This window comes from Bos javanicus, chromosome 29 (assembly GCF_032452875.1).
Source record: "Bos javanicus breed banteng chromosome 29, ARS-OSU_banteng_1.0, whole genome shotgun sequence".
Lineage (NCBI taxonomy): Eukaryota > Metazoa > Chordata > Mammalia > Artiodactyla > Bovidae > Bos > Bos javanicus.
The window spans coordinates 51,221,192-51,247,808 of record NC_083896.1 but is presented as its reverse complement, the minus strand read 5'-3'; the positions used below and the strand labels follow the sequence as shown (position 1 = coordinate 51,247,808).

Sequence of the window (26,617 nt, the reverse complement as noted above, 5' to 3'; positions counted from 1 at the left end):
GGATCTTTAGCATAACCTTGCTAGCATGTGAAAGGATTTTGAGTATAACCTTGCTAGCCCTGAGGGCAGACATAATCCATCAGAGAGACCCAGAAATCTACAGAAAATTTTTATTTTATTATAGAAAATTCTGCTGGTTGAAGGGAGCCAGGGGGTGGGGCAAGATCTGGGGCCCAGAAGTCAGAGGGCAGCCCAGGAAAGAGGCCAGCCCCCCTGCACTGTGGCTGCGCAGGAGCCTCTGCCCTGCCCGCCCTCCCCTTCTAGGGCTGGCAGGAGTCACTGAGAGTTCAAGTCAGGCAGTACCAAGCCTGAGACCTAACACATGGAACAGGCCTCACAGAGCACGGACAAGGGTGCAGTTCGCAGACACCCCAAACACACAGGGGCTCCCAGGGCCCCCCCACACACTCAGGTCTTCTTAAAGCTCCCCACACACAGCCAGCCAGGCTGGGGTGGGAGGCCATGGTGGCAGCTCCTGAGTCGTGGGCCTCCAGGCACCACCTGCTCCAGGTCCCCTACACGTCTGTGCTCTTGGGGCTGCAGCTGGAGGCAGGAAAGGGGTTGAGTGGGCCCACCCCAGCCCCTCCCTGCTCCCAGCCAGCCCCGCCTCTCCACCTTTTTTCTTCCAGTCTCTGGTACTTCTTCTTCAGGACTTCGTTCTTCACAGACTGCGGGACATCGGGTACAAACCAGGCCGCAATGAGCTTGATGCATAAAGCCACGTGCTGGGGACGGCAGAGAGGGGAGGTCAAGAGGGCTGCACAGGGGCGCCAAGGGTCAGAGAACTGCCCCACTCCAGGGTCCCTGCCGTGCTGACTCACCTCGAAGAGGATGAGGAAGGCCAGGCGGATCGCCAGGAGGAACCACTGCTGCTCTGAGAAGTTGGAGTCCTGAGCAGAGAAATAGTCCCGGTACCTGGGGTGGGGAGCAGATGAGGTCAGGGGTCAGGAGTTCAAAGGGTGCTCACAGGGGGTGGGGGTCCAAACCTGCACTCGGTCACATTCTCCCAGCCCTCGATTTTGGCAGGATCCTGGAAGTCTTTGGTGTAGAACACAGACAGGCTGTGGTTGACATAGCCGGTGAAGCAGCTGTGGGCAGAGGACAGGAGCTTGGGGTGGCCCCTCAGGCTTCCGGGGTGCCGGCTCGAATCTGGCCTGACGTGGTGGGGGCCGTCAGGGTGGGCCACAGTGCAGACCCTCTCCTTCACCTCTGTACATGGGAGACAGGCCCTCGGGGAGGCTGAAGGGACTCGCAGGGGCTCGGGGAGCCTTCCTGGGAGAGACCCCTGGAGACCCAGCCCCCCACAGGGCTGGAAGAGCTGGATGAGGACAGTGTGCAGACCCTACAAAGCGTCTGACTTCGGAAGGGGAGCCGTTCCCGTAGCACTTGCTCAGGAAATGGCTAGCTCTGGGACATTAATGCCCTCCTAGGGTCCAGTCTGCATTCCCAGGCTCTACCCAGGGTCTCTAGGTCGGCACAGGGCGGGAGCAGACCACCCCAGGAGAAACTGGGAGCATCAAGCCCTGCCCTGGGCTCCCCTGGGGTGGGGCCAGTTTTGCAGGGGCCTCTGGACAGTTTGAGACTCCCCCAGGGGCTGTGTGGCAGCGTCCCCTTACTCGACTTCAGACTGGGCCCCTCTCCGGCAGGGGCCATAGCAGTACTTGTACACCACACGGGGGATGAACTCGGATGTGAAGGCGATGACCATCCCATTGGCAATGACCGCCAGCACACCGATGATCTCCAGCACCTGCAGCCAGGTCCCTGGGCCACAGAAGGGAGAGAGGCCCAGTCTGCCTACGAGCCTCCTCCCCTGGCCCCATTGATTCCCCAAGGCTGGGAGCCCGGCTGGCCAAGGGCTTTGTCACACTTATGCTTGTGGCGACTGCCAGGCCCCTGATGAGGACAGTCTTGGCCAAGGCCAGCAGAGGGCAAACGCCACTCTCCTGCACCCTGCTTCTTGACATGGACAGGGAGGGGCCCAGGTCTCCATCCCCCATGTTATGCCTGAACCTTTCAGCTGCCCCCAGGCCTGCTCTGCCTCCTAGGTTCCCCCACCCAGGGAAGGGGCAGACCCCCTTACTGGTCCTGGGATGGAGGCCTTCCTCTCTCCTGCTGCCTTGTCCAGTACTCCATCTCCTTGCTTCATCCCTGACCCCATCCGCCCTGGCAAGGCCAGCCGAGGTGACCGAGTCCCTGCCCCCAGCTGCTGGACATCTCTCCCCCAGCTTCCTGCTCTCAGAGTCCAGCCTTTTTGTGTCTGCTTCCCAGTGGCTTTGGCCCTTCAACCCGACTGGGGGTGGGGGGCAGTGGGGGCATGCCAGCCCCTCCTCTTCTTGGGGCCTGGGCTCAACCCCCAACCCAGGCAGACCCTGGGAAGGGCTGGGGGCCACCGCGGGGTGAGGGCCCCTCTTGCCCCGCAAGGCTTAGGGCTGGGGTTCCAGGGAGACTGGCGCACTGGCCGCCCCGCCCCTGGCCGGCCCCTGACCGATGTCCTTGGCCTTGCGTGGCACCAGGCGCCGCTGCAGCCGGACCATTTTGATGGCGTCCAGGCGGATCTCCACGAGGTTGCTGAAGAGCGCGAGCAGCGGGGCCAGCGGGAAGGCAGCCACGAAGATGGTGGTGAAGCCGTACTGGATCACTGCGGGCGGGAGCGGTCACCCTGCGCGTCCTCGCCAGCCCCTCCGCCAGCCCCTCGGCCGCCAGCCCCACCCCGCGTACTCATCTCCATGAACTCGTTGAACAGGCTGAAGGTGTAGACTGGGTTCAGCCGATAGTTGCGCTGCCAGTGGCCCAGCTCGGGGTCCTGAGACGGGGCCCGCAAGGAGCGACACTTGTGCGCCAGCCACCTAGGGGCAGGAGAAGCGGGGGGAGAACCGGGAGGAGCAGGGGGCGGGGCGGGGGGCGGGGCGTCCTGGGGTCCGGACTCCCTGCGGTGGGCGGCGCCCGGAGGGGAGGGGGTCCTCACGGCTTCAGATACTCCACGCAGTTGCTGAGCGTTTGCTTCAGACCCATGATGATGGCCATCTGCACGAACAGGTCCATCATGCAGCCGCTGAGGTGGCACTGCAGGGACAAGGGTGGGAGGGGCGCATGCGCACGGGGCACTGGGAGAGGCCAGGAGAGAGGGCAGCTCGGGAAGAGGGCAGCAGGGCACCCGGGACAGGCTGACCTCCTCCAGCTTCCACAGCCCCGCCAGGCGCACCGTCTTCCCGGGGTGACCGTTGATCCTGTGAAGGACAGCCAGGCTGAGGGAGGTGGCAGGACAAGAGTGGGAATCGGGGCGCAATGGGCCCTGGAGGGGAAGGAAGCAGACCTGCCCCACAGGTGAGCAGCGGCCGGATGTGAGCCTTGTGCCCAGACACGCCTGTGGGCACATGCTCGCACACACAAACCACTAGACCATTCAAGGGTAAGAATAACATTCGCTCAGTCGTGTCCAACTCTGCAACCCCCTGGACTGTAGCCTACCAGGCTCCTCTGTCCATGGGATTTTCCAGGCAATAGTACTGGAGTGGATTGCCATTTCCTTCTCCAGGGGGTCTTCCCGACCCAGGGATCGAACCTGGGTCTCCCACATTGTAGACAGACGCTTTACCGTCTGAGCCACCTAATCCATTCAGGTATGACCTAAATCAAACCCCTTACGATTATACAGTGGAAGTGACAAACAGATTCAAGGGATTAGCTCTGATAGACAAAGTGCCTGAAGAACTGTGGATGGAGGTTCGTGACATTGTACAGGAGGCAGTGATCAAGACCATCCCCAAGAAAAAGAAATGCAAAAAGGCAAAATGGTTGTCTGAAGAGGCCTTAAAAATAGCTGAGAAAGGAGAAGCGAAAGGCAAAGGGAAAAAGGAAAGACATACCCATCTGAATGCAGAGTTCCAAAGAATAGCAAGGAGAGATAAGAAAGCCTCCCCCAGTGATCAATGCAAAGAAATAGAGGAAAACAATAGAAGGGGAAAGACTAGACCTCTTCAAGAAAATTAGAGATACCAAAGGAACATTTCATGCAAAGATGGGCAAAATAAAGGACAGAAATGGTATGGACCCAACAGAAGCAGAAGATATTAAGAAGAGGTGGCAAGAATACACAGAAGAACTGTACAAAAAAGACCTTCGTGATCCAGATAACGTCGTGATAGGTGGTGTGATCACTCACCTAGAGCCAGACATCCTGGACTGTAAAGTCAAGAGGGCCTTAGGAAGCACCACTACAAACAAAGCTACTGGAGGTGATGGAATTCCAGTTGAGCTATTTCCAGTCCTAAAAGATGATGCTGTGAAACTGCTGCACTCAGTATGCCAACACATTGGGAAAACTCAGCAGTGGCCACAGGACTCGAAAAGGTCAGTTTTCATTCCAATCAAAGAAAGGCGATGCCAAAGCGTGTTCACACCACCGCACAACTGCACTCACCTCACACGCTTGCAAAGTCACGCTCAAAAGTCTCCAAGCCAGGCTTCAACAACATGTGAACCATGAACTTCTAGATGTTCAAGCTGGTTTTAGAAAAGGCAGAGGAACCAGAGAACAAATTGCAAACATCTGTTGGATCATCAAAAAAGCAAGAGAATTCCAGAAAAACATCTAATTCTACTTAGAAAAACATCTACTTCTACTATATTGACTATGCCAAAGACTTTGACTGTGTGGATCACAACGAACTATGGAAAATTCAAGAGATGGGAATACCAGACCACCTGACCTGTCTCCTGAGAAATCTGTATGCCAGTCAAGAAGCAACAGTTAGAACTGGACATGGAACAACATACTGGTTCCAAACTGGAAAAGAAAAATGTCAAGGCTATATATTGTCACCCTGCTTATTTAACTTCTATGCAGAGTACATCACGCAAAATGCTGGACTGGATGAAGCACAAGCTGGAGTCAAGATTGCCAGGAGAAATATTCATAACCTCAGATATACAGATGACACAGAAAGCGAAGAAGAACTAAAGAGCCTCCTGATGAAAGTGAAAGAGGAGAGTAAAAAAGTTGGCTTAAAACTCAACATTCAGAAAACGAAGATCATGGCATCTAGTCCCATCACTTCATGGGAAATAGATGGGGAAACAATGGAAACAGTGACAGACTTTATTTGGCGGGGCTCCAAAATCACTGCAGAGGGTGACTGCAGCCATGAAATTAAAAGATGCTTGCTCCTTGGAAGAAAATCTATGACCAACCTAGACAGCATATTGAAAAGCAGAGACATTACTCTGCTGACAAAGGTCCGTCTAGTCAAGGCTATGGTTTTTCCAACTATCATGTATGGATGTGAGAGTTGGACTATAAAGAAAGCTGAGTGCTGAAGAATTGATGCTTTTGAACTGTGTTATTGGAGAAGACTCTTGAGAGTCCCTCGGACTACAAGGAGATCCAACCAGTCAATGCTAAAGGAAATCAGTCCTGAATATTCATTGGAAGGACTGATGCTGAAGCTGAGACTCTAATACTTTGGCCACCTGATGCGAAGAGCTGACTCATTAGAAAAGAAAACGATGCTGGGAAAGACTGAAGGCAGGAGGAGAAGGGGACGACAGAGGATGAGATGCTTGGATGGCATCACCAACTTGATGGGCATGAGTTTGAACAAGCTCTGGAGGCTGGTGATGGACGGGGAAGCCTGGCGTGCTCCAGTCCATGGGATCACTAAGAGTTGGACACGACTGAACGACTGAACTGAGAGCAGAGTTCACATGACAGCTAAAAAACATCAAAACAAGACTTGAATAGAGAAGCCTTGTCTTTGATACAAAAAATGAGGATTGCCTGCTTGAGACAGATGGAACGACAGGCCCCCAAGGACGTCCACATCATGATTCCTGGCTTATGTTATATGACATGGCAGCATTAAGGTTGCCAATCAGCTGACCTTAAAATGGACAGAGAATCCTGGGTGATCTAGGTGTGCCCATTTTAATCACCAGAGTCCTTAAATGAGGAAAGAGGAGAGTTGGAGACATGACAAAATGAAAGGGGCTCAGCCTGACACCACTGGCTTTGCAGACACAGGAGGAAGGGACCAGGAGCCATGGAATCAGGCAGCGTCTAGAAGCTGAAAAAAACAGCAGTGTGGATTCTCCCCGAGGGTCTCCAGACAGAACGCAGCCCTGCTGACACTGTGACTTTAGTCCAGCAAGACCCTTTTTGGACTCGGCCTCTAGAACTGTCCATAATGTGTATTGTTTAAAGCCACTAAATTGTGGTAAAAGGAAATTAATACAGTATGTATGTCAGTTCTCCCTAAAAGAATGTATAATGTCCCTGCAATCCTAAGGTAAACTCCACAGAATTTTGATGGAGTTTGACAAAAATCAAAGTTCACCTAGAAGAATAAACATGTAAATAACTATAAAAAAGGAAAAGTGAAAAAGAAGAGAAAAAGAAAATTAATGCTAGTCCTATCTGATAGTAAAGCATAACAGAGTAATAATTACACAGTAAGATACTAGACTAAAATGATCAGAATTCACAGAAAGAGCAAAACATTCAGGCAAATGATGGGACTTGGCGTGTGCAGAAGGTGGTGCTGGTGATGGAACAGTCAGCAGATGGTTTGGGGACAGCTGGCTGTCACTTGGAAACAAAACAAGCTTCCCTCCCGTGCCCCTTGCAGCAGAACCAGTTCCTGTGGATCAAAGATCTGAGTGTTTAAAAATATTGGAAACTGCCTTCATAGGAACACGAGAGATCGCCTAGGCTTTCGCCTCCTCACCCGGAAGCACAGTGTGCAGGGACGGCACACAGGAGGAACCGAGTCGGGCCTCGTCTGCTCCTCCGCCTGCTGACTATGTGACCCTGAGAGCTTCCTAACTTCTCCGTCAACCCATCTTTGAAATGGGGTTTAGAGTCCCTACCCCACAGGGCTGTTGGGCGGATTAGAGTTGACGAACATGACTTAGGATAGAATGTGTGAGTGTCCGTGACATGAGTTATTATTATAAAGACATATTCCATCCTGCCAGGGAAAATAAACTGAGTCCTTCGTTATCCAAAGTCAGTGGAGGGCTGCAAATCTTCAGTCGTGAGGAAAAGCGGCTGTATAACAGAGAAAGACTGCAGTAAAGGAACAGGAAGATGGACCCTTTAGGAAATGAGATGAGGAAAGGAAATGGGATTTCTCTGGTGGCCCAGCAGCTAGGACTCCGAGCCCCCAGTCCCAGGGACCCAGGCTCAATCCCTGGTCAGGGTACTAGATCCCACAGGCCGCAACGAAGACGTGGTGCAGCCAAATACTTAAAAGAAAAAACTTAAGGGGAAAAAAGAACATTGACATCTTCAAGAAAGTACTGTGTCTATGGAAACAAGAAAAGGACACTCTAAGGGTAACAAAAGACCAAAAATCTCTTAAAAATTAAGACTTTGTCTTAAATTCTTAGAAGAAAACAACAGAAGGCAAAAAAGACAAAGTGAAACGACCTTCCCAGATGAGGATTGTGAGACAGAGAGACGGACGACATGAGAGAGAAAGGCAGACACATGAGGAGTGTAGAGACAGAGAGACAGACGACATGAGTGAAAAAGGCAGACGCGTGAGGAGTGTGAGACAGAGAGACGGACGACATGAGAGAGAAAGGCAGACACATGAGGAGTGTAGAGACAGAGAGACGACATGAGTGAAAAAGGCAGACGCGTGAGGAGTGTGAGACAGAGAGACGGACGACATGAGAGAAAAAGGCAGAGGCACAGGGGACAGCCCGCGAGGACCAGGACTCGCATAAAGAGGAAGCAAGGGGAGGTTTTTTTAAAAAACCTGAGATTAAAAAGAAGAAAATTTACTGAGCTTAAGCAGGACATGGTTTTTTCATCGGAAGGTGCCAACAACTGCCCAGCACAGTGCAGGAAGAAAAGACTCACCCTGAGTGTCCCCCTGCTTAAAGAGAAGACCTTAACTTTAAACAGAAGATCCCTCTACCAGAGGGGAAAAAATCTAGGTCAACTAGGAAAAAACAAAAATCAGATTTTCTGCACACTTCTCATCATTCATTTTGCATGTTCAAAGACAAAGGAGCAATGTCTTTGAAGTTCTAGAAGGGAAAACTGTTTTGAAGTTAGACTTCTCTACCCAGCCATATCAAACATGTGCCAAGGTAGACCATGACACCTTGAGACATAAAAGAATTCAGAAAATTTACCTCTCCAATATACCTTCTCAGAATAAATGAAAGCAAAAATCAAGAAAGAAGGAGGCTTGGGAATCAGGAAATGATGGTCCTAACCCAAGTCCCAAGAAGACAGATGTACAGGAGGCGCAGAGAGCAACCAGGCCAGCGTGGGATAAGGCAGGGCTCCCAAGGAGGGTCCCATGGACAAAGGGACTCCGTGCAACAAACAGTTTGCCATAGACACGCGAGGGGGAAAAGGCAGCTGGAAACAATAGGAAAAATAAAGAGCTCTACGACAAAGAAATGGTCAAATAAGAAGCAAAGTAAAATATGACATGATTTTAAGAAACTGATAACGTCAAAAGAGAATCCATTTGATCTTGAGATTACGAAAATGCTCAGATGATATGAACAGTTTATAGAAATGGAAATTTAATGACCAATAAATATCTCGGAAGAAGCTGGATTCTCACTAATAGGTTTTAATAAGGCACCTTGAAAGATGAGAAGCCTCTGTTCGTCAGATCAGCAGGGGGTATGCACACACGCAGAGCGCGTGTCTCTGTGAGTCACCTCAGGGTTTTTGGAGGTTGCTTTAGCAATGCTCATCTCCACATAAACGTGCACTCCCAGCTTTCAATTGAAATGGCTGCCGACACCCACGGCCAGGCATCACCTCAGAGCTGGGAGGGACCTGGAGAGGCCTGCAGCCCACTCGACACATCCTGCTGGATCGAACCTGTGGGGCTGACGTCCGAGCAGCCGGCAGCCCCACCTCGCCCGGAGCACCCAGGACTTAGGCCCCTCTGGTGGGCCGGGGGCACCCGCTGGATGGGATGCAGGCCTGGCTGAACCCCTGGGCCTCCTATCTGACCTCTAATCCCCCCACACAAGCAAAAAGACAGAGATACTTCCAGGAGGTTGAACAACCAAAGACTCAGATCTCAGGATTGAGCCAACGGACACCGAGACCCCACGCTGTCCCTCCCCCAGCTGGGCTCCCAGCATACCAAAGGCATCCTCCTTCCTCCAGGCAGGACACCAGGGATTCCCCTTCGGGAACAGACAGAGCAAAAGGCCCCACCAGGAGACACGTGGTCCAGAGCACACTGGCACATACCTTTCTCAATTAAAGACATGTGTCCGGGAATAAAAGACATCTAAGGACAGTCTCTAACACCAGAATCAGAGACCAATCAACAAAGAGCGTAAAACACTTGCAAGCAACAGAAGCAACGCAGAGTAGCAGGAAAAGAGGCCACATTCTCAGACAAGAGAAACCCTGGTGTCCAGGTAACACGAAGAGGCAGCTGTAAAGACCCTGAAATATCGAAAGGAGTGCTCTGAAATTAAGAACATAAGCAGAAGTGATGCATTCAAAGAAAACTTCTGAGAAACTGGGACAAGGATGGAAGGAAAAAGCGAAGAAAATTGGATGATCAATTCAGAAGATCTGATTTCCAAACAAAAAGAATTTACCAGACGGGAAGAGAGGGAACCAGAGGAGGGGGCTATCAGACACATCAGAAAATCACTAAAACGGGAGGACCTGAGGCTCCAGGCCCAGCGAGCACCGGGTAATTTCTTTCCACTTGATCAGCATGGATTCTGCATACCTGGCCAGCACAGGAGTTGAGACAGGGCAGGGCAGAAGCAGAGGGAGCAAGGCAAGAGCGGGGTCTGAGGGACCAGGGTTCTGGGTCAAGTGCTCTTTAGAGGCCAGGAGAAGGGCAGCAGTCAGTGGCCAGAGGTGGCCCTGGTGCGGGGCGGGAGAAGCACAGGCTGGGGATGCCAGGAACCCGGCACGACAGGGAGAAGGGTGTTTGAAAGGGAGACGCGGGCACATCTGCGTGGTGGTGGAGACCGTCCAGTAGAGACAGAGATGCTGGTGTGGAAGAGAGAGGCGTGAAGTACTGAAGCAACGTGCAGTGAGAAAGAGCCACCGAGTCACACTGCTAAGAAGTTTCCGGAGATGGAGGATAGTGAGAAGACGCAGAGGGTCGGAGTCGCGTTGCCGTCAGGTCCGTGGGACGGAACACTGGAAGCCAATAAAGCTATCCCTCGAGTCTGAGGAAACCACATCCAACCTAGCATCCTGTCTCTAGCAGTCGCTCGGTCAGGTCCTCAATACAGAGGAGCTCAGCACAGATGATCTCCTGCGCACCCTTTCTCAGGAAACCACTGGAAAACTTGGGGTCCTCCCTGGCAGAGGGGGATGGGCTCACCAGGATGGGAAGGCCAAGCAGCGCCCGGAGACGGGGACAGACGGAAGGCCTCTCCAAGGACCTCACGATGTCTTTGAATGAACTGGGAGGGGTTTTCTGTTTTCAAAGTTCCACTAGAGAGTTCGGAGTTAATGAGTCTGAGCAAACCCCAGGAGGTAGTGAAGGACAGGAAGACTGGCACACTGCAGTCCACGGGGATCACAAAGAATCGCACATGACAGCGCCTGAACAACAACAATGCGACTTACAAAAGTTGAGCAAACACAGAGACCACATGGAGCAATTATTTTCTTCCGAAAAGACAAGAAAATGTCTGTTGATTGAATCAAAATGTTAACTTCACTAATTTGGAAGGAGAGGGCAAGTGTGTGCCTGAGCCTGGTATATGAGATGCCCACCGCCACTTTACTTACAAAGCTGAAAACTGGGATTAACCCAAATGTCCACCAACTGATGTGGTTACATAAATTCAAGAACATCTCTCAAAGGAATGCTCATGTATGGTTTTAAAAACAAAGCCTCACCACCCTTGCGGACATGGAAGATACCCATTGTGTGCTTTCAGGGTAAGGCAGAGAGAATAATTTACATGACTAACCACTTACGTCAACAGGTGTATCTGGGACTCCCCTGGTGGCACAGTGGTTGAGAATCTGCCTGCCAACGCAGGGGACACAGTTTCAATCCCTGGTCCAGGCAGATTCCACGCGCCACCACAGGGCAACGAAGCTGGTGCATCGCAACTACTGAAGCCCGTGTGCCTGGAGCCCACGCTTGGCGACAGGAGCCACAGCAAGGAGAAGCCCTCACGCCGCAACTAGAGAGCAGCCTCAGATCACACATGTGCACAGCAACAAGGGCACAGCACAGCCGAAACAAACACAGAAGAATTTTAAGACAGGCGTGTTTGTGTGTGCTCAGATGTGTAAAAATATCTGGGGAGATGCAACAAACAGTGTCATCTCTGGGGACGTGAACTGGACAGTTGGGGGTAGACTGTGCACTTCTTCCATACTTTTCTGTATTAGGTTTCCATGTGTTCTGAGCTTGATTCATTTTAAAAATTAAAAAGAACATGTGTTTCCATTTCCAAGGTGGGAGAAAGAAGTTAGAGGGAGGATGTGAGAGCCGGTGGCCCTTACCTGCCCAGGATGAAGGCAATGTAGATAAGGGAGGAGAAGTGAGCAAAAAACTGCAGAGTGAAGAACTTGATAGTGAACTTGCTCTCTCGCTCTGAAAAGGTCCTGGGTTTCTCTGGAATGAGATGTGGGGCCATCCTTCCCCCGTCTCTCCCCCCAATGACAGCCCACGCCCAGCCTGTCCATATCCTAAAAACTTGGGGTCACCTGGGACCCTCACCTGTCTCCCAGGCAGGATGTTCTGGCCTCTCATGGGCCCCATTTCCCCACCCCAGGGTTCCAAGACCCCCACCCTGAATCCTCTCCCAGAGAAGCCATTCTCTCACCAAAGTCACAAAGCTTCAGGGCCACATATTTGTTGATCTGCAGGAGGGGAGACAGGGCTCACCTTGGACCTGGGCGGAGCCGCAGCCTGCCCCACACCCTCCCCTGCCCCGACCCCTACCTTGGTCATGATGAGGATGATCACATAGTGAACCAGGGCCCCGCTCACCACCACAGCCGTGGTCACCTGCTCCCCCAGGAAGGGCAAGGCCGAGTTGAAGAGGGCGGCAGCTAGGACTCGGTAGACCACCAGGACGTGGGCCATGCCGATCATGAGGCAGATCTGGGGTGGAGGCAGGATGGGCGGGGCTCAGGGAACTGCCCCAGCTGCTCTCCAGCCCAGCCACGGGAGCCCAGGAGTACCATCAAGAGAGACAGGAGAAGGATGACGGTGCTCCGCAGGTAGGAGTGCTGGTGCAGCTGCGGCTGGTAGTCTGGGCAGCTTATGAGCCCCAGAGCCATTTCCTCCTGTGGAAGGCACCCAACTGGCCTCAGATGCCGGAACTGCCTCAGATGCAGAACCCCCTGGGGCCTGGGACCCTCCCTCCGACAGAGGACCCCCTCAGACACAAGAACCCTTTGGACACTGAACCCACTCAGACACGGAACCCCTGGGACGTGGAACCTCTCGGACACGGAACCCCTTCGGACACAGGAAACTTTGAAGCAGGAAGCCCTTGGATACAGACACCCCCTCGGACACAGGAAACCCTTGGACATGGGAACCTTCGACGGGAAGCCCTTGGACACGGAACCCCTTGGACTCAGCAGCCTCTCAGGGCCCGAGCCAGCCGCCGGTCAGCCTCACCTGGTCCTCGTCCCACCCGTACAGCTCCCACTGCAGGACCACTCGGGCTCGCTCCCGCTTCCACAGCTCCAGGAACACCGTGGCTGCGCCAGAAAGCAGAGGCCTCAGGGACGTGTCTACGTGTGTTGCTCAGGGGGCCCCAGGTCCGCACGACTCACCCCACAGCGCCATGAAGATGGCGAACAGCACGGTGCCCTCGTTGTCAAAGAGGTGGGTGAGCTAGAGGGAGGGGCACGTTGGGCTGGGGTGGCCTTCCCCCCAGCCCCCGGCCCAGGCCTCCCCTTCCCCGGGAAGACCCGCTGGGCCCGCCTCCATCCCGCGCAAACCTTGGCATAGGCGCAGGTGTCTGAGAGCCGCTGGAACCTGCGGTTGTGGTCGCCGCGAGGGCACATGTAGATGTCGTGGGCCTTGCAGATCTCCTTGCTGAGGGCGCAGGGACCGAGTTGGCTGCCGGGCTTTCCTGTGGACCCTGGAGGGGCCCCTCCCTGGACCGCCCCTTCTCTGACTCCGCCCACCCTCAGCTTCAGTCCCGCCCCTTCCCTGGCCCCACCCACCCTAAGCTTCAAGCCCGCCCCTTTCCTGACTCCGCCTACCCTCAGCTTCAGTCCCGCCCCTTCCCTGACTCCGCCCTACCCTCAGCTTCAGTCCCGCCCCTTCTCTGGCCCCACCCCACCCTCAGCTTCAGATACGCCCCTTCCATGACCCCACCCACCCTGTTTCAGGCCCGCCCCTTCCCTGACTCCGCCCACCATCAGCTTCAGTCCCGCCCCTTCCCTGGCCCCGCCCACCTTATCTGGCTGGCTTCGAATTGGGAAAACCCGCTCAGGAAGACGATGAGGCCTATCACTGCGGCCGGCACCAGCATGTAAGTGTACCAGCCGAGCCAGGCGAAGTACAGGGCCACTTTCTCTCCAAAGTAGTCCCTACGGGCACAGCGTCCCGTCAGGGCCACTCCCACCAGGGGTGACGGCCAACGCCTGGGTGAAGCTTGCCATGCTGGGGGCAAGGAGCGTACCGAGGACATCTAAATGTATGTCTGAATGGTTCGCCAGACAGCTGTTTGCTGGAGGCATGTATCTACAGAGGGGCAGCCTGCCTGCGGGGGGCACAGGTGTGTCTGCGAGGACAGTAGTACCTGATATCACTAATTGGCTGCCTTTGGAACATGCTTCTCCACCGGGCCCATTTCTTCTTTAGGTGTTCTTCCCCCTGGGCACAGGTGAGACACAGTGAGAGCTTCCTGCCTCAAGTCCTGCCCTCAGGGCCTCTCCCAGCCAGCCCACCCCTCACCTTGTGCAGGGGGAACCCGGCCTCAAAGACCCCATCCTTCACCAAATCCTGGAGCGTGTCTGGTGGTCAGAGGGGTTCTCGGGTCAGAAGGGGCGGGGATGAGGGAGGACCCTGTCCCGTTGTCCCCATGCGACGCCCCTCCTGGAGGGCTGCGGCACAGGCCACCTGCCCATCCAGTCCTTACCACCTGCTGCCATCTTGCTGTTCAGGACAAAGTCGACAATTCGGATTCTAGAACACAAGAGCTGGTTCAGGAGGGTCCTCTGTCTGGCCAGGTTCCAGGCCCCTCTTCAACCTGGCAGAGCCCCCAGACCACTAGCCGGGACTGCCTGACCAGAGCTCAGAATCCAGGACTCATCTGGGAGCACAGCTCCTCGAATCCTCCCAGGGTTCAGCTGTACCGTGGTTGCAAGGTGGGCCGCCTTCAGGGTGGTCTCTCTCGTCCCAGGGCCCCATGCTCAGCCCTACAATCGGCCGTCCAGCTTCCTCCAGGATTCCCCACCTCCAATCACACCTCCCACCTGGAGCCCCAACATGTTCAGAGCACACCCTTTACGTGCACAAATAAATCCTCTTTACACCCTGTGAGCCATTTTGCCTATGGGAGACTGAAACTCAGAGAGGGTAACTTGGCCAAGGCCACACAGCCAGGAGGTGGCACATCCAGACATCTGATCCTGCTCCTCTGGAACACCTCCTATGAGACACAGCCTCCCAAGTGTCCCAGGGCCCTCCCCACAGCCTGCTCCTTCCAGGCCCCGACAAGGTGCCTCTACGCATGTGTCCTCCCAAACCAGCCAGTTCTGAGCTCCCAGGAAGCCCCCTCCATTGCCTCATATCCAGACTCCCAGAGTGTTCTTTGTTGACCTCCCTGACTGGCCCCAGCTGAGTTCAGAGGGCTGGGGCTAGGACCAGGAAGGTGCTGGAGGCAGGGTGTGGGGAGGACAGGTGGACTGGCTTGGTGGGCTAAGGATCAGAGTGGGGAGAAGCAGGTTCCTAGAGAGAGAGAGGAGGTGTGGGGTGCCTGGGAGGCAGGGACAGATGTCCAGAGAAGGGCATTCAGTCTGGAGAAAAGAAGTGGAGACTGAATCCAGGGAGACGACCTCAGAACCCAGGAGGGACAACCAGGAGAGTCCTCCCAGCCTCTCCAAATGCCACCCGCCCTTTAAGGCTGGCTTCTGGTCTGCATCTGGGGACACAGTCACAGATGTAACCTTCAAGCACATTTTCCAGTATTACAGGCATGGTAAGTAAGGCACAGATGGTTGCCCCCTGTGGCCTCTGCCCCAGGACCACACCTGGGAGCCTTGCTGCCTGTCTGGACCACCATGTAGGTGGGCAGGGGTCCACCTGGCCCGGCGTGGGCCAGCCTCCCACCTGTTGGTGGCTCGGATGGAAGCTGGCCTGGACAGCTCCCCTCTGGGGACAGTGTCCTCGGTCTCCGTAAGTCTCCAGTACCGGTCAAACATCCTGTTGTCAGCTCGGATCCCGAAGAACTCCTTCTCCTGGTCCTCCATTGCCTGAGAGTTGGGGGCAGCATGGGACCCTCTGCTCCACCTTGGGACCCTCCCCCTTCATCCAAGGCCAACAGTCTGTCCCCTCCAACTCTGGCATGAGGCCACAGGCAACCTCCCCAGACTCCTTCCTGGGACCCACCCAGCCCCCGTGACTGCCGCACCCAGGCAGGGCCCTCAGCCCTCCACCTCCCCAGACTCCTTCCTGGGACCCACCCAGCCCCCGTGACTGCTGCACCCAGGCAGGGCCCTCAGCCCTCCCACCTTGTAGCGAAAGCCCTGGTTCTCAAGCTTTTCCAAGAACTGCCGCTGCCTCTGGACCTGCCCGAGGTTTCTCTGGGTGCGACGATCGACCACAAAGACATAGTCCCATAGCTCAGGGGCCTCGGTCTAGAGGAAAGAGGCACGGGGCCCAGGGCTGGCGACCAGAGCAGGCCGGGTGCAGGGCGTGGGGGAGTGGGACGAAGCCCAGGAGGGGCTCACGGGGGCTCACCTCACAAGTATTGATGTCCATCAGCGGAAGGCTCTCACCTTCCGTCGGCACCAGGATCCGGAGACTCTCTTCTCCCTGGGGGTGAAGCACATGCGGAACAGAGGCTGGCACTCGTTGCCACAATAGAGCGCCTCCCAGGCTGGGTGCTCTGGCACCAAAGGGATGGTTTCTGGTGGGGCCACGTGCACGCTGAGGCTGCAGCACAAATGGCCGGCAAAGGTTTGTTGGGAAACATACAAAGAGCACCCTGAATTCATAAGAAAAGGCAGGCAGTCCAGTGAAAATGGGCCAAAGATGCAAATGGACACTTCACAGAAGAGGAGCACCCAGAAGGTGAAAACATGGAACTCGAACGTGAAACCGTTTGGAAAATGCAGGCTAGGTGACCAAGGAGGCATCACCGTCCACCCATTTGGCAGCAAACATTTTACAGTCAGACAGTGTGAACCATCCAGGTGTGGGAGTTGGTGGCAGCCTGGTGGTTAGGACTCGGCGCCTTCACTGCCGGGGCCCGGGTTCAGTCCCTGGTCAGGGAACTGAGACCCTGCAAGCACACTGTGACCAAAAAAACACCCAGGTGATCTATAAAAATATTGAATGTAACATAATACTGTAAATCACCTGAAAATCATACAATATTGAAAATAAGCTATGTGTAAAAAAAAAAAGCCAGGGTGACTCAGCAGGACCCCATGTGTTGCTGTTGTGCACGCCTTGGTGCCTGAATTTGAGAAACCTCGCGGACCTGCCCCCTGGCCCCCCTTGGAGTCACACAAAGGCGCTCACACTAGCATATTTCATACCAAAATTGTGGAAATAATCCAAAGTCTCATCAGTTTTCTTCCCAGGTGGCACTAGTGGTAAAGAATCTACCTGCCAAGGCAGGAGACACAGGGGGCGTGGGTTTGATTCCTGGGTTAGGAAGACCCGCTGGAAAAGGAAATGGAAACCCACTCCAGTATTCTCATCTGGGAAATCCCATGGACAGAGAAGCCTGGTGGGCTACAGTCCATGGGGTGGCAAAGAGTCAGACACCAAGTGACTAACACTTTCACTTTCACTAACGAACACACGTCCTTCTATGTTCCTCCCTCCGGGAGGTGAAATCCTCCCTGTTGAGGCTGGCCTGGACTCAGCGACTAACAAGGAAAGTATGAAACAGAAAACCAGCCACTTTACAGAGGAGACCCTGGCAGAGGCCCCCAACCCGGGAGATGACGGCCCAGGCGATGGCACGCAGCAGCCCGTGGTCCCCAAAGCCCACGGCCCCATCCCAGCAGGAGGAGAGCCCCAGCGAGCAGACCCCGGAGTCAGGCAGCCAAGGACAGGGGGGACGGAGAGGCCGTCACAGACGGGAGGGGCCGTGGGGACGTGGCGATGATGCCGTGGGGGGCCTGCGTGATACACTTGAAAAGCCGGTGACGTGAGTCCAGGCCGAGTCAGGCTCGTCACCTGCACCAGCGCCCCAGGCAACAGGCACAGCAGGCCCTGCACTGTCTTTGTGACACTTTAGGAAAACTTACAGATTTGCAAAAACTGCACAAGTAGCAGTCGGGGGCTTCCCAAGTGGCACAGTGGTAAAGAACCTGCCTGCCAATGCAGGAGACGTGGGCTCCACCCCTGGGTTGGGAAGATCCCCGGGAGGAGGAAGTGACAACCCGCTCCAGTACTCTTGCCTGGGAAATCCATGGGCAGAGGAGCCTGGTGGGCTACAGTCCATGGGGCCGTACAGGGTCCAAGCGGCTAAGCACACACAGGAGTGGGGGAGTGGAAAATGCTGGGACTGGCATCCAGGTGGGAGGGGTGTCTTAAGGCCTCACTGATTCCCAAAGAGCAGACAGCAGGCTAGGAGGGCTTGAGACAAAGTGACCCAGGGCCCCTTCTCTGGAAGAGCCACTGGGCTGAAGGGAGTGGGGGACAAAGGAGATGGGGGACCAGGGCAGACAAGCAGGTGGGTCATCAGGGGGAACCCCCGGGGGCTGAGGCGGGGGAAAGACACCACCTCCGGAGCCAAGCGCCCAGCAGGTGCTGAGGCTTTGTGCCCTCAGGCAAGAACCCACCTCTCCCAGCCTTGGGGGGCTTGACGCAACGCGGGCAGCATCCTGCAGCCCCGGCAAAGGGCTGGCCAGGCCGTGTGCCCAGTGAGAGGCCGCCAGCCGTGTCCCGTCGGCAGCTCCCCAGGGAGCACGGGGGACCCCGGGAGGGACAGGAAGCCCGGGATGAGGGCCTGGGGGAACTGAGAGCTGTGTCAGCTTGAGCCCCCTGACTTCCTTGAAGGGCCTGGTGGCTCCCCATCCCACCGTGGGCCCGCCACCAGCCCACCACCCACTACTGCCTCTGGGCAGCCCCGCCCGGCTCACAAGCCTGCAACCCCCCACCCCCACCCCCAGGCATCGCAGCTGCTCAGCGTCCTGGCCAGCCCTTGCCCTGCACTGCCCCCGCCGCTCCCCTTCTCCTCCCTGCACATTCCTGCCTCCTCCAGAAAGCCTCACTGGACTGCTCCAGCCAGTCTGCCCTTGAGGGCTGCCAGAGAAAACGGAGGCCACCCATCACATTTGAATTTCAGATAAACAATAAATACCATTTAGTATAAGTATGTCCCAATTATTGCATGGGACATAACCTATACTAAAAAAAAAAAAAAAATACTGTTGTGTGTGTGAAATTCAGCTTACTGGGGACCTGTTTTTTATTTTGTTTCACTAAATCCAGGACTCGACCCCAACTCCCCACCCCAGACACACCCGGAACTACTGGGTCCAGAACCAGGCCTGGGTCTGCCCCCTCTCTCCCCTCTGTCTCAGCCACAAAACGGCCAGCTCCGGGGCACGGGACGCCAGGGTCTTTGTGCCGCGGTGCAGCCCCTGCCCGGCCCTCTGTCCCGCTTTCCTGGGGGGCGCTCACCCCCTCCGCAGGCCTGCCCCCTTCTGCCCCAGCTCGAACCCCGCACCGCCCGAGCCCTCGGACCCGCAGTGGGGTCAGGGCCAGAGGAGAAAGCCGCCTCCTTAGGCCGGTCTGTGCGCGTGCGCTCTGGGCTGAGGTGCCTGTCTCAGCGAAGGGAGTCAGGTCTCATGTAGATGGGGACGAGGGACGCTGGTACATTTCTGTCACCAGCAGCCAGTCCTGTGACTTGCCCACTGTAGGAGCGAAGCGTCATGTGGGACAAATTCGTGAGTGAAATGGGTCCTCACGTACTCGAACTCGGACCCAGGAGGAGGCCCACGCTTGCTGGGCCTGGACCCCCTGCAGGACGACCCTCTGAGGGTCCCTCGCCGGCAGGCCCACAGAGGCTGAAAAGAGAGGCTACCTCACGTGAGCCTGAGGCTGAAGAGTGGGCAGGACCAGCAGCGGGAAGATGGGGTCCCAGCTGGGGAGACGGGGTCCCTGGGGCGGGAAGATGGGGTACCTGGGGTAGGGAGATGGGGTCCCCGGGTGGCGAGATGGGGTACCTGAGTGAGGAGATGGGGTCCCCAGGGCGGGAAGACAGGGTACCTGGGTGGGGACACGGGGTCCCCGGGTGGGGAGGGACAGCACAGGGATCCAGATGGGAGGAGGGAGCCTGGGGAGGACCATCCCCGAGGGACTCCCAAAGGCAGCAGCTGGAGGCTAACCCTCAAGTGGCCCCAGAAATAAGGCTGGGGCAGCTCTCTTTCCCCAAAGACATCACATGACTTTGGGGCGTTACCCAGAGCCTCTTGGAAAAGGGGAGTCAGCCTTCCCTGGAGGCTGCTGTGTGACCTGGACCAAAGGGGTCCCACGGGCACTGTCCCCCATCACTGGGACACAGCCCCACCCCGGTCATGACCTGGTTCCCCCAGGGAAAGGGCCGGCAGGTGCAGGAGCAGCAGCAGCCAGGCCTAAGTCCCCTGCCCCGTCCTGTCAAGCCACCCCACACTCGACGTCCGGACGTCTGGTGCCCACACGCTATGTGCCCAGTGGCCCCATTCCCAGGCCAGCTGCCTGGGCCCCAGGCTCCAGGATCAGGCTGTCCATTGCCCACCTGTCCTCCAGGGAGAGAGGCCTTCACGGATTAGAACCAGGCTCCCCTAAAGTCACCCCCACCTCCAGCCAAACTGACTGCTTGGTGCACCTGAGGCGAGCTATCTGGGGGTTCTGCTGTCCCTGTCCACCAGGCCCCACCTCCAGGAAACCATGTGTGCCCATCAGGCTCCCAGACCCCAGGCAGGGTCAGAGGCTCCCCGGGCCCGCTTGGCCTTGGGGGGTCCCAGCCCCACCACGTGCAGGTCCCCAGCAAGTCTGCGCACATGGACGGGGGAGGTTCCAGGCACCCGGCTCTCCGTTGTCCTCCCTTGGGGCTTCCAGCCCCCACTCCCTGCAGGCCACGCACCCAGTAGGCCAGGCCCAGGACTGAGTCCAGGCCAGAGCCCCAGTCGATCCACCCACTGCCTGCTTGAGTTCTTTAGAGGCTGCAGCTCCCCGGGAGACCAGCCCAGGCGTGGGGGCCAGGCCTGGGGATCCACACTCTGTCTGTCCATCCCCAGGCAGCTTGCAGGTCCCGGCAGGGCACGGGGACTGCTGTGCGGGTGTGCCTGCCCCGCAGCTCCCGACCCTTCTGGCCGGGCAGCCTACCTGGAGCACACAATGTCACCCTAGCCACACGCAGCAGGCAGGGGCCTCCCCGCACCATTCATGGCCCGCCTCAGGCTTAGGGTCACATCACAGCCCAGCCAGCACCCCACGGCCCCCTGGCTAGGCCCTACCAGCAAGCAGTGGTTTCATCACTCAGCAAAGGGACCGCCCACCCCAGCACCAAGCTCAGACGTGGAGAGGCCTGCCCACACGTGCGATCCCCCACCTGGCTCTGTTTCCTCATCGTTCGGGGGCCACACCATGAAACATGTAGGATCTCACCTCCCTGACCAGGGATCAAACCTATGCACCCTGCAGCAGAAGCACCAAGTCCCAACCACCGGGCCGCCAGGGAAGTCCCGGCTCCCTTGTCTTCCAAGTCCTGTCATCTGCCTCCCTCCCGCCTTGGGCCCCTCCTTCCCACCATGCCTCCCACTGTCCATCCATCTCATTTGTCAGATCACATGTCTGTCTGGTCATCCACCCCAGATGCGGCCTGCTGTGAGTGCAGCCCTCACGGGCAGTGCCCAGCGTGAGTGGACACGGGCCTGGAGAGGCAGGTACCTGCTTGGCAGGGGAGGCAGCCCAGAGCTTGCCCTGGTAGTGTGGACAGGGCCTGAGGGGCAGCACACAGCTGGTGTCCAAGAACCTGCTACAGAGACTCAGGGACTTGACAGCATAAAGCCTCGGTGCTCAGCACTTCAGCTCTGCAGAAGCATAACGGGCTTGAGGGCAGCCGCCAGGAGGTGAGACCAGCAGTTAGCAGAAGCTAGACCAGAGGGCTTCTGAACTGTGGTGTTGGAGAAGGCTCCTGAGAGTCCCTTGGACTGCAAGGAGATCCAACCAGTCAATCCTAAAGGAAATCAGTCCTGAATATTCATTGGAAGGACTGATGCTGAAGCTGAAACTCCAATCCTTTGGCCACCTGATGTGAAGAACTGACTCACTGGAAAAGACCTTGATGTTGGGAAACACTGAAGGTGGGAGAAGGGGATGACAGACGTTGAGATGGTTGGATGGCATCACCGACTCAAAGGACATGAGTCTGAGCAAGCTCTGAGAGTTGGTGGTGGACAGGCAGGCCTGGCATGCTGCAGTCCATGGGGTCACAGAGTCGGACAGGACTGAACTGAACTGAGACCGGAGGGCTGCACAGGCAGCAGCGGAGCTTGGACTGCAGCTGGGGCCAGGGGTGGGGGGTGGGAAATGGAAGGGATCTGGGCAGGGGAAGGGGATGCTCAGATCCGGCTGGGGCGGAGCTCTCTGCTGTCTGTCTGTCTTTACCCAAAGGCTGATTTTCTTGCCTTAACTCCCTCCACACCCCCCCCAACCCCATCCCCAGGCCCCCTCCTCCCCCAGCCCAGGCCCCCTCCTCCCCCAGCCCCAGGCCCCCTCCTCCCCCCAGCCCCAGGCTCCCTTCCCCCCAGCACAGGGCTGGCCTGGGAACCAGCCTCAGCTGCCAAGGCTCCACAGCCCTGGAATGGCCGAGGCGGAGTGCGAGGCCGCCTGCCTGGCCCACACCTGGGAGCGCCCGGAGGAGGGCGACGGGGAGGCGGGTTTCGCTCTCCACCTCAGCTCGGGTCTCCTCCCGGCCACCCACGGCTGCCCGGGCCTCGAGACCTCGTCCCTGGCGGAGGAAAGAGAGGAAGTCCTCCCGGACGCTCTCCTGCTCTGCCCCCAGATTCCGAATCCAGCAGCCTTCAGCGACTCCCACCCCGGCCCAGGCAGAACCCCCAGGAGCGGAGGGCCCTGCCGGCCACCCTGGGTCTCTCCAGCCCCCTGCCCGCCGGACGGAGCCGCGAGGTCTGGGGTCCGGCTCCAGGCTCAGCGCCCGGGGGGGGCCACGCCCCCCACCTGACCCCGCTCTCCCCGGGGCTCCGGCGCAGGAGGGAAGCCCTTTCTTCCTTCCTGCCCCAGCCCCGGGGGAGCGGGGGGACACGACCCCCTGCCGGCCCCCTCCCGCTCTGCAGGGGACGGGGACGGAGGCGGGAGGGGCGGGAGGCCGGGGCCTGTCCCGGCGGGCGTGGCCTCGCGCGGACTCACCCGCATGCTGGTGGTCGCGCTGGGCTCAGGGTCGGAGGGTCCCGAGGCGAGGCAGCCCCAGCGCCGCTGGGAACCCGAGTGTGGCTTGGAGGCCGCCCAGCGGTCCTACCTGACTTCCGCGTGGGACTCACCCCTCCCTTCTCCCCGCCCTCCTCGTCCTCGGGTCCCTGTGCCGCCCTCGGGAGCGGCCCGTGCCCGCCGGCCGGAAGGCACACCCCTCCCCCAAGCCCCGGGGCCCGGGACACCTTCGGGGCCTCCGGCGCTCACCGGAGGCTCCCAGCTCACCTGCAGAGGGGCGTTCCCCTGCCGTAAGCTTTAGATCGGCATCCTTTAGAGGGAGGGGAGCGTCTCCCATAACCCTGCTCCCTGCTCCCTTCACTCTTCCTGACGACGCCTGGACGCACCGTCCCCAGGCCCCTCTGGGGCACCAAGCCTCCCACCCTCCAAGTCTAGTGTCGAGTCCCTTGGGGGAGAAAGTGGGGCCGGGACGATGGAAGATGAGACAGACCCCAGAAAGAAAACAGTCTGCTCCACCCAGAATCCCTGCTGTGTGCACCCCAGGGCCAGGATGGGGAGCCCGGGGGTCCTGGAGCCACTTGCTAGCCGGAGGAGGTGGGGGGTCAGAAATGAAGGACTGAGAGGGGCCGTACCCCACCCGTGGTCAGGGCAGCAGCGGGAGGCGGCTCTGGGCCACCTGAGGGAGACTGTCCTGGGGGACGGTGGACTGCCCCCAACAGGGAGGGAGGGTGTCCATGCTCTGACAGCTGCAAGGCAGGGGGTCAGGAGAGAGAAGAGGTGGACATGCTGGGCAGCACGGGGGCAGCTGGAGGACAGCAGGGACCACTTCGGTGTGGCGGGGGTCAGGAGGTCAGAGTACAGCGTTGTGCAGCCCAGGCAACCCACGCAGCAGACCGCGGGTGAGGCTCCTCCTGGCTCCACCGGGATAACCCGGCCCCGCCCACGTGTCTGTTTGGGGGACCCCATGGCAGACTGTGAGGGCAGCAGGGACTGAACCCTGAGGTGGCAAAGGTGAGAGAAGGAACTGGCAGCACAGAACTGTGAGACTCTGGAGGAGGAGTCTGGACAAATGTGTTATTCGTGTGACAGAAGACCCCACGAAGTAGCGGCTTAAACCAGCCTGTATGCCTCTCTCTCCCACAAGTGACATCTGGGGCAGTGCTACCAGGACCGGTTAGTAACTCGTTGGTCACCGAAAGCACATGGATCCACCGCATGGTTCCAAATGGCTGCTCAAGCCCCAGACATCACAACACTGCAGACGGCCAGGAGAGCAAAAGACGAAGGAGGGGCATCCCGGCCGCCTGTGGTTAGTCACCTGGCTAGTCGCCTCACCACACCTTACTGCACGGAAGCCTGGGAAGCGTGGTCACTTTTCCTAGAGGAAGGTCGTTGTTGTTTAGTCACTAAGTCGTGTCCAACTCTTTGTGACCTTGAACTGTAGCCCACCAGGCTCCTCTGTCTGTGGGATTTCCCAGGCAAGATTACTGCAAGGGGATTTTTCTTCTGCAGGGGATTTTCCCGACCGAGGGATGGAACCGCCATCTCCTGCACTGGCAGACGGATTCTTTACCGCTGAGGCACCGGGCAAACCCTAGGAGGAAGGTGGAAGGACCCTAACCCTAACTCAACCTGCTCAGGACAGTCAGCGCGTACTAGTCCCCCACTCAGACGTCACTGCGAGCGTCAGCAAGCTGCCCTCCGTCTCATGGTTTCGTTTGGCATTCCCAGTTTCAACACTCCAGAGACGCTGCCTCTTCTCATTCCCGCCTTCCAAGGGTCTGAGGGAAACGAAACTTGTATCCAGCAGCCTTGCTGCTCACCTGAGGCCCCTGTGGGAAAGGCAGCGTCTCCTGCGGGGGGAGGGCCAGGAGGAGGAGCCCTGGCCTGGACCACCGCGGACGTTCCTCTCAGTGAAGGACAGAGGGTGAGGGCAGATCTCATCCAGTCCTACCTGGAGAGGAAACCGGTGTGGCTCTTTGGAAAGCAGTCCAGCAATAAGCATCTAAAGCCTAAAAAAGTGTTTATACTTTGGTCCATTAATTAACTTTTTCTAAACTATCCTAACAAAAATCCAAAATATTGAAAATATGCATTAATATGTCCTTTGAGCAAAAAGTATAAACCACTCAAAAGTGAAAGTCGCTTAGTCATGTCCGACTCTTTGCAACCCCATGGACTATACAGTCCATGGAATTCTCCAGGCCAGAATACTGGAGTGGGTTGCCTTTCCCTTCTCCAGGGGATCTTCCCAACCCAGGGATCAAACCCAGGTCTCCTGCATTGCAGGCGGATTCTTTACCAGCTGAGCCACCAGGGCAGCATGAGAACCCCTTAGATGATCAATAATAGGGAAAGGGCTTCCCTGGTGGTCGAGTGGTAAAACTCCACACTCTCATTGCAAGGGCCCCGAGTTCCATCCCTGGTCAGGGAACTAGACCCCTGACCCAAATGTCAAAACTAAAAATCCTTTATGCCACCACGAAGATGAAAGATCCTGCGTGCCCCAACTAAGACCTGGTACAGCCAGATAGAAGGATAAGTAATAAACACATTAAAAAGTAGAGCAGTACCTGAGCAAACATGGTGTATCCACATGCTGCTTAAGCAGCCGTTAAAAATGGTGCTTTCAAACTAGAGTTTAGGACAACATAAGAAAACGCTTCTCTTATACTGTTAAGTGAAAAAGACATAACTGTAAACATGTATACATTTTTATCTCGACCAAGTAAAAATGCAGGAAGATACCAGCAGAGTGGGTTTAATACTTCATATTTCTATTTTCCTGTGGATGGTAGAGGGGCTTCCCAGGTGGCACAGTCGTAAAGAATCCACCTGCTCACGCAAGAGACACAGGACACGCAGGCTCAGTCCCTGAGTTGGGGAGACCCCCTGAAGGAGGAAAGGGCTACCCACCCCGGTATCCTTACCTGGAAAATCCCATGGACAGAGGAGCCTGGTGGGCCACAGTCCATGGGGTCACCAAGAGTCAGACACGACTGAGCGGTTGCACAAGCAAGCACGTGGATGGTGGAACTGTGCTTCTCGTCAGGTAATTTGCTTCCTCCGACACACGTCGCTTTCATAAGCTTTATATTACTAAATGCACTTTGTTGTGTGAAAGTCTATGATTATGAACTTTGTTCAGAGTCAGCCCCACTCTGGGCCTTGGTTTTGAGTATGTCCTGTGCAGAAGCCACACCCTGGATGTTGGCAGGGCTGACTCTGCCCTGTCTTGGGCGGAGAACCTCAGTTGAGGTCCACATGGGCCTCCTGCTCTTCTCTGTGAACCCTGGACCCTGCCTCCTCCCACTCCAGAAAACGCTGTCCACCTGCTGTCTTCCCTCCCAGGGCCAAAGTGCGGCAGGAGGCAGATCCCCCGTTTCCGCTGTCTCTAGGGCGCCACCCCACGGAAGAGGTCCAAGTGACAAGTCGGCCAAGAGAGCCCCAGGCTCATTCCTGCCTGGGCAACCTGGTCTCCCAGCCACAATGGCCTGGACCCTGGACCTGGACAAAGATCCTCTGGGATCTTGCTGGGGACCCTCCCCAGAGGCACACAGTCTGATCGGCTGAGGCTGGAGCCTCCTGAGTCCTCCCCAGCCTAGTCCCACCCCCCCACACACACACCCAACTCCCAAGGCCCCCTCCTCTGGTCTGCGGGAAGCAGACCCAGGCCGCTGACGTCCTCACCCAAGGGACACTTCTGTCTCCCTGCTGCTCCCCACCAATGCCTCTGGGACTTTTACATTTCCACTAGTTCCTGTTTTCTTTCCTAGGGAGCAGGACCCCTTCTCGGTTGCGTTTACAGACCTGCTGTTTCAAGTCCCTCCATCAACCCTGAGAAAACTCCCAGTGGCAGCTGTGCAGGCAGGGGTGGAGTGCTACACAACTCTTCATCTTCACAGCTTGTTGTGATCCACACAGCCAAAGGCTTTAGCACAGTCAGTGAAGCAGTTTGTGAACTGAGAACTTCCAGATGTTCAAGCTGGACTTAGAGAAGGTAGATGACCCAGAGATCAAACTGCCAACATCCGTTGGATCATCGAAAAAGCAAGAGA

The 26,617-nt window shown here is 56.8% G+C and overlaps 1 protein-coding gene across 14 annotated transcripts; it reads right to left on the bottom strand.

The window, feature by feature from the left end:
- Window positions 1-96: 96 nt before the first annotated feature.
- ANO9 (anoctamin 9) lies at window positions 97-25,751 on the bottom strand. Of its 14 annotated transcripts, none has more exons than XM_061407591.1 (25): window positions 25,490-25,719; window positions 25,133-25,394; window positions 15,909-15,983; window positions 15,680-15,805; window positions 15,279-15,421; window positions 14,086-14,132; window positions 13,902-13,960; window positions 13,747-13,820; window positions 13,400-13,534; window positions 12,938-13,034; window positions 12,770-12,830; window positions 12,612-12,694; window positions 12,167-12,271; window positions 11,925-12,086; window positions 11,806-11,842; window positions 11,483-11,594; window positions 10,946-10,997; window positions 3,173-3,230; window positions 2,722-3,066; window positions 2,489-2,641; window positions 1,617-1,764; window positions 987-1,088; window positions 822-915; window positions 616-725; window positions 97-543 (listed from the first exon to the last, which is right to left on the bottom strand). In XM_061407591.1, the coding sequence occupies exons 2-25, from the start codon at window positions 25,142-25,144 to the stop codon at window positions 516-518; spliced, it is 2,418 nt and encodes an 805-aa protein (XP_061263575.1). In that variant the 5' UTR covers window positions 25,145-25,394; window positions 25,490-25,719; the 3' UTR covers window positions 97-515. The 14 variants fall into 14 exon arrangements, with proteins under 14 accessions (XP_061263575.1, XP_061263574.1, XP_061263580.1 ...); XM_061407590.1 differs by having other exon boundaries at window positions 25,133-25,232; XM_061407596.1 differs by lacking the exon at window positions 25,490-25,719 and adding an exon at window positions 24,383-24,571 and having other exon boundaries at window positions 25,133-25,467.
- Window positions 25,752-26,617: the final 866 nt, after the last annotated feature.